At 46.5% G+C, this 7,706-nt stretch overlaps 1 protein-coding gene across 2 annotated transcripts in view; it reads left to right on the top strand.

Annotated features, from left to right (window-relative positions):
* LOC113489920 (avidin-like) overlaps positions 1 to 7,706 on the top strand; it is a 20,337-nt gene that overhangs the window by 6,116 nt on the left and 6,515 nt on the right. Inside the window, exon 4 of one of the 2 annotated variants that reach the window (XM_026866003.1) lies at positions 7,158 to 7,291. The exons of the other annotated variant lie outside the window; for it this stretch is intronic. Within the exon in view, the coding sequence (XP_026721804.1) occupies positions 7,158 to 7,203 (46 nt within the window). The 3' untranslated portion in view covers positions 7,204 to 7,291. Of the gene's footprint in view, positions 1 to 7,157; positions 7,292 to 7,706 lie in introns of those variants that run through there. 2 annotated transcript variants of the gene reach the window in all.

The raw sequence follows: 7,706 nt of genomic DNA, 5'->3' as shown, positions 1-7,706 counted from the left end.
AGAGATGCACGGTCTGATTGTGCAGTGCTGAGCTGTGCTGTTCTGTACCATGCCATATGCTGTTCCATGCTCTCCTGTGCTGTGCTGTACTGTGCCGTGCCGGGCCGTGCTGTGCTGAGCTGCTCTGGGACATAGTGGCCATGGCTGAGGGGGTTGCCTGCTGTCACTCCGCCATGCCATGCTGTGCTCTGCCATCCCAGCACACGCTGTTTGTGCCCAAGGGGCTGCATGCTCTTGCTGTGCCGTGCTGTGTCATGCCAGGCCATGCCAGCGTGCAGCATGCGTGACCAAGGGGGCTGCCAGCTCTGGCCATGCTGTCCCTGGGGTAGTGTTGGTCACTTCCCCCTGGTATGGGGGTACCCAGCACCCCCAGCACTGCCCTGCGCAGGGAGGGAGAGGTGCTGGCCCAGCTGGTGCCCATGGCTCAGTCCCAGCTGCCGTGTGGAGGGGTCGTGCCAGACCTAGACACGCGGGGCACACGTCCCACTGCCCAGGCAGGCTGGAGGGCTCTGGCACAGCACCAGTGCTGAGTCCCCTCCGCTCCAGCACATGCTGACCAGGCGCTCGATCAACGACCCGGACTCCTACGTGGCCGTCTCAGCGGTAAATGGAAAAGGTGACTGCCGGCTCCCACCACACAGCCGTGACTGCCACCATGGACGAGTTGCAGGTGTCCCCACTGCAGGGGTCCCAGCACCGCATGAACCAGAAGAGCCAGCCCACCTTCGGCTTCGCTGTCAACTGGAGTGGGCAATGAACAAGAGGAGGTAGAGACATGCACACAGTTACTGGTATGATGGAGATGTGCTGGGAGGGCTCCTATGACTGTAGTGTTGGAAGGAGGGATACAGGCTCTTTAGGAAGGACAGGCAGGGGAGACAAGGAGGGGGTGTCACCCTCGATGTCAGTGACAGCTTGAGTGCAGGGAGCTCTGCCTGGGGATGGGTGAGGAGCCGACCAAGAGCTGATGGGTCAGGATTAAAGGGAGGGCAGGGACAGGAGACATTATAGTGGGGTCTGCTACCGGCCACCCAACCAGGAAGACGACGAGCAGATGAGGGCCTCTATAGATGGATAGGAGCAGCCTCATGTTCACAGGTTTGGTGCTCATGGGGGACTTTCACCACTCTATCTCTTGGAAGGGCAGTACTGCAATATAGAAATAATCCAGGAGGTTGAGTGCAAGATCCTCAGGGCAGCAAGGAGTACGCACAACAAGCTCACTGCCCTGGGCTACAGGAGAGCAGACTTTGGTCTCTTCAGGCATCTGCTTGCCAGAGAAACCTGAGATAAAGCCATGAACGGAAGAGGGACCCAAGAAAATTGATTAAGTTTCAAGGATCACCTCCTCCAATTATTATGAGAGAATTATGTCTGCCCGGGATGTTGCAAAGGCAACAAGAAAAGCTTCCATAGGTATGTTGGTGTTAAAAGGAAGACTAGGGAAAAAGTTGACTGTCTGTGGAAGGAAACAGGAGCCCTGCTTACCTGGGACATGGAGAACACTGACATACTTGAGGGAGAGCTGAGCAAGCACATGACCAATGTGATCAAACAATGCCCATTTATTACAACTAAGAAAGCCCTTTTATAATGTTCTCCCGCACATGTGAGTAACATGCAGCACAAGTCCTTAAGATTGGACAGTTAACTTAGCCCGCACTTCAAAACTTCTTATGGTTGGATAAAAAGTGCCACATCAGCCTTGCCAGGCTCCCTGCCTTGTGTAACTTCCTCTTCCATCCCAACCCCTTCTGGGGGTTGTTTGTCTCATCGAGTTTCTCCCCCCTAATTCAGCATTATGTCCTTATCACATTCTTGCTCAGGCTCTTATTAGTCTTGTTCTCATGCAAGATTGCTCACATGTCTATTCTCTCGCAGAAAGTCCTCTTGAATCCCAACACTTAATGACTTTTTTGCCTCAGTCTTCACCAGGAAGGGCTCCAGACACACTGCCCACATGCACAAGGCAAAGGTTGGGACTGGGAGAATGCAGAACAGTCCACTGTTGGAGAAGATCAGGTTCAAAACCATCTAAGAGACTTGAAGGTGACAAGTCCATGGGACCTGATGAGATGCGTTATGCATCATAAGGGAAATTGCGAGTGAAGTGTCTAAGCCACTATCCATCATATTTGAGAAGTCATGACAGTCTGGTTAAGTTCCCACTGACTGGCAAAGGGGAAACAAACTCCTCATTTTTAAAAAGGAAAAAAAATGAAGAGCTGGGGAACAACAAGGTAGTCAGCCTTATCTCTGTATCCGACAATATTATGGGACAGTTTATGCTGGAAAGTATGCTAGGACCTCTTGAAAGATCATTACTAATTTAATCAGCAAGGATTGTTTGTGCCATTTTATCTTGGAATGTACTTTAGAACACTTGTTAGAACTAGATGAGTAAACAAGAACCATAACTATCAGAACTAAGATCTGCTATTGAACATTAAGGGGCGCCAAACACCCCTTGGAAGCCTCTCAGAGACTCAAACTGCACACATAATGACTATATAGTTACAATAATTAGTTTCAGGAAATTTAATGCATATATAAGTACCACAGTGATGTAGGCTTTGCCTGAGGCAACATATGGTGGACATGTTAGGTAAAACGATTCCCTCATGTCCCCAGCCTGCTCTTTAATGTGAGACCCAACATTAAGGAGTTTTATTCCTGATTTGGTGACAATTTGGTGCCACTGAATGTTTTCTGGGGAGATCCTCCAATTCCATGGTCCAGTGAGTTCACAGCAAGATCCCTCGGATTTGTTAAGGCATTACTGAAAAACATACCTGGGAAATGCTTTCCTGCTGGATCAGGCTGTAAGGGATGTGAGGGGTCCAGATGGAAAATAAAGGCTTGATTGCACGGAGTGCCAGCCAGCCTTGGTTGCATGAGGAGTGCCAGCTGAAGAAACAAAGCTTGCCTGCAGGAGGGTTGCCAGCCATATAAACCAAGGCTCACTTGCATGAGGGGTGTCAGCCAGAATATTGGTTACTGTCAAGCTTGTAACTGTAATTTGTATGTTTGGTTTTGTTAGCTGTTGTAGTGTTTGTGTATGTAACTTTTTTATTTTGTCTAATATGGAGTCCAGTGAATTGTATAAAGGGTCTGAGGATGGTATTTAAAGTCACCTCTGGGACGTATATTAAACCAATAGAAAGATATAGGGAGTGATCCTGTTACCAGAAAACAATTAATTAAATACTGTAATCATTGGTGGGTGAAGAATGGGACCTTAACGTATAATACTGTGTTACAATTAATGTTGTTTTGCCAGCAGGAAGGGAAAAAGGATGAAGTTGCATATATTGATTTGTTTCTGTTTAAGATGTGATCATGAAACTTGTAAAAGAATGTAGGTTGTTGATGGATGACACTGACGGAATGTATGTATTAGCAGCAAGTGTTAATGGAAAGAGAAAGAAAAGGGGCTGTTGTAAAAGTTGTGAAATTGGAAAAGAATGTAAAAAGAAATGTGTTAAGGATGGTGGGGAGACTAAGGACGTGCCGATGTTGGTCCCAGAAGGGAATCCAGTAAACGTAGAATGAAAAAAAAAAGAGAAAAGAAAAGAAAAGAAAAGAAAAGAAAAGAAAAGAAAAGAAAAGAAAAGAAAAGAAAAGAAAAGAAAAGAAAAGAAAAGAAAAGAAAAGAAAGAAAAGAAAGAAAAGAAAAGAAGAAAAAGTAGAAAAAGTAGAAAAAGTAGAAAAAGTGAAGAAAAGAGAAATCAGCATAGTAGCGATAATGAAGACCAGCTTACTTCTAGCTCAGGAGCAGGAAGTGAGAACTTTAATGTGTACATAACTAGTAGCTTCTGTGCTGATGAACCACAGTCAATGTACTGAACTAACTGAAAAAGTGTGAGGAATGTCCATACTGCAATTGACAGAAGTAACATGCAAGGTTTGCAATAATGGAGATGAGAGAGAAAAAAGAGGGAAAGACTCAAGGGGAAGCATGAAAGAATAAAATTACAAGTCTCGCTGCTGGCAGCAGTGATCATTGGGAGCCCCAACAAAGGCAGAGAAAGGGGCTGAAGTAGAGGAAATGACACTGGAAACGGGAATGTCTGAGAAGGGATGGAGTTGGTGGAACCTTTGCCGAACATGCTGTGAGATTAATGACTCTGGAATGAGAAATCAGATTTCCTTGTAGGCACTGGAGCTGTATATTCTGTCTTAAACACCTGTAGAGGAGCTTTTAGTCAAGATACTGTGAATCTAGTTGGTGCCACCAGGAAAGGGGAGAATAGGCCATTTTTCCAACCCCTGGAATTCAAAATAGGTAAAAAGTGTTTAACATATCAATTTCTTTACACGCCAGAGTGCCTGATGCCTCTACTAGGCAGAAACGTACTAAGTAAATCAGATGCTTGAATAACTTTTGAGAATGGACAAATACGGGTACATATTCCAGAGAGTAATGCTCTGGAGGCCCAAGTTCTTATGTTACAGCAGATGGAGTTGGAGGAAGAGATTCCAGTGGAGGTTGAAAATATAGTCACACAGTTTGTCTGGGCCACCAATATTCCAGGGAGATTAATAGCAGCAGAACCAGTAAGAATACAACTGAAACGTAATGCCCAACCAGTAAGGCAGAAGTAATAACCTTTAAAATTAAATGTAAGAAGGGGATAGGAGAATTGAATTAATGTGTTTATGCAATATAAATTGCTACTATGCAATGTGTCAGTCCATTTACAATACTCCCATTTGCCAGTAAAGAAATCCCATTCAGAGGAGTACAGATTGGTACATGATTTTAGGGCCATTAATCAGATAGTGCAGGATACACTAGGTACACACCCAGTAGTAGCTAATCCTTACACGCTATTAACAGCAATGAAAGAAAATTATAAATGATTCACAGCATTTGATTTAAAGGATGCTTTCTTCCACATACCTCTGGAGCTGGACAGTCTGACACTTTTTGCATTCAAATCGGGAAGACCGAGTACAGGCCAGAAGACACAACTCACTTGGACTGTACTGCCACAATCTGATTCTGTGAGGACAAACATAATGCAACACATTGAGGGACACAAACTATTACAGATAGTTTAAGAAGCCAAGTGCTCACTGTGAGGCTGACAGGAATTGTTAAAATCATGGTAATTCAATGCAACATCTGTTTACAAAATAACCCCCACACATATAGAAGAACCCCTTTAGGGACCACAAAAAGAGACAATTGTCCTGGAGATTACTAGCAAATAGATTTTTCAGCACTACCTTGGCAAGAAGGATATCGGTACCTGTTAGTTTTGGTCCATACCTTTTCAGGATGGCCTGAAGCTTTTCCCTGTTACACCAACAAAAATAGGGAGGTAGCAAAAACCCTATTAAGAGAAATACTACCCAGATTTGGAGTTCCATTGTGAATGTCATCAGATAGAGGACCTCATTTTACAGCAGAGGTTGTGCAGAACTTATCCAAAATAATGGGAATCAAGTGGGACCTACATACCCCATGGAGACCACAGTCTAGTGGGAAGGTGGAAAGAATGAATCAGAGACTAAAGAGACAAGGTAGTAAAATCTGCCAAGAAACATCACTTAAATGGCCAATGACTCTTTAGCCTTATTAAGAATTCAACCAAACTCCAAAGAAAAGGTGAGCTCCTATGAAATCCTATACATAACGCCCTACCAAAAACCTGTTTTTCCAGGGGACAGTCATAATGGGAAACTAGAGTCTAGGGGAATATGTAACATCTTTGGGGAAGGTACTCTCATCTTTTTATAGATTTGGTTTTTTAGCTTCCCCAGTGACCCTAAGCATTCCAGTGCATCCTTATCATCCAGGAGACTTGGCATATATCTGGATCTGGGGCAATGAACCTCTTAAAGAAAAGTGGAAGGACCATTCCAAGTCCTCCTGATCACCCATACAGCAGTCAAAGTGAAAGGGATCAAGTCGTAGATATATTTCACATGAGTAAAATCGGTCCCAATGCTGGAGGAACCTTAGTGGGGAATAAAATTAGCAGAGTATCTATGAATAATACTGACAAAAAGATGATGACATTTTTCGTGTTATGTATTTCAGAATGGGGTGCAGTGGGGAAAGATACCATAACTGATGGAGTTGGTCATGACAATACAAATGAGAATATAAAAATCAGCTTTGCAAAGACGGTGAATTTGACTGATTGTTGGATTTGTTCACAGGTAATGACAGGGGGAACAAGGTTTCCCTGGAGGGTCATTCCTTCGTGTTGGTCAGAGAGCTGTGCCAAATGGACCAATAATGGAAGCTGCATGTCCACAGAAGATGGTTTTAAAATCCAACAATCGGGAATATAATCTATTGAAATGCAGTACAGGATTAGGAAAACACAAAAGAAAATCCTGGTGGAAATGGCTTACTTCTTGGTTACAATTCTACAATGGTTTAAGGAACTTTTCACAGTCATACCGGGAATAGCAGAGATGTGCATATTATGTTGTATTATGATTCAATGCATTCTGCTTATTCCCCAGTGTTTAGCAAAGATGAGTAGCGTTCCTGGGCAAGATAAGCATTACTATTATGGGTAAATATACAATGAAACTACCAAGAAAAATCTTGGAAGGCTCAATGGGAAGAATTGTTGAAAGATCCTTACAAAGTAAATCAGCAAGAGCAGTTTGGACCATTTTATCTTGGAATGTACTTAAGAAAACTCATCAGAACTAGATAAGTAATCAAGGACTGAAACAGAACTAAAACCTGCTAATAATGCTAATAACAGCAAAGACATGATGGAGAGGAGATGTCATCCAGCCTTGAGAGGTGGGCACCATCAAACATCATGAAGTTCAACAAGGCCAAGTGCAAGGTCCTGTACACGGGTTGGGATAATCAGAAATAACTGGAAAGCCAAGAGGCGAGTCCCCTGTCCCTGCCCTGCACAGGTCCCCTGTGCATCCCCAGAGGGGTTGGGGCTCTCCCACCCCGTGGTGCTCAGCACCCCGCAGAGCTGCTGCCAGGGTGGGGGTGACCGAGGATGGGGTGCCCGTGCACGGGCTCCCCGGGGGTCCTGCCAAGGTGTAAATGCCTGGGGCGGGGGATGGAGCTAAATTGGCATTTGGCCCTGGGAGCATGGGAGCATGTGTTTATCCCGTCCAAGGCTGCATTTCCCACCCTTACATCTCCTCCCTCTGTGTCCCTGCAGAGTTGGCATCAACATCTTCACCCCCCTGCACTCGCATAAGGAGTGACGGTGACAGCATGGGGGTTCCTGGGCTGGTGGCAGCTCCGCGGCTGCCCCCCCCCCCCCACCTGCTTCTCCCAATAAAGCTTTGCTGCAAACACCCGCCCGGCTCCTGTCGTGTCACGGCTCAGTGCCCGCGTTCCCCCATCCGCCCCCCGGCATCCCATGGCCTCTCCTCTCACCATCGCCGAGGCCCGGCGTGTGTCCACTGCCGTGAGCCCCCCCGTGTCCGGGCACCGCGCACGGCGCCACCGCCGCCGCCATGGGAGCCTGGGCTGCTGCCTCCTGCTCGGCCTGGCCCTGCTCGGCCCCCGCGCCGCTGCTGCCAGCAAGGTGAGAGCAGCCTGGGGCTCCTGCCTGCTCCTGCCCTGCTCTGCCGGGCCGGGCCGGGCCCGGGCGCAGGGTGACATGATGAGGGGCTGCACGCCCTGGATGTACCGTGCTGTGCTGTGCTGTGCTGCTCTGTGCTGTGCTGTGCTGTGCTGTGCTGTGCTGTGCCGTGCTGTGCTG

This window comes from Athene cunicularia (genome assembly GCF_003259725.1).
Source record: "Athene cunicularia isolate RWA chromosome Z unlocalized genomic scaffold, athCun1 chrZ_part1, whole genome shotgun sequence".
Lineage (NCBI taxonomy): Eukaryota > Metazoa > Chordata > Aves > Strigiformes > Strigidae > Athene > Athene cunicularia.
The sequence above is the reverse complement of the archived record's forward strand: the minus strand, read 5'-3'. Positions and strand labels throughout refer to the sequence as shown.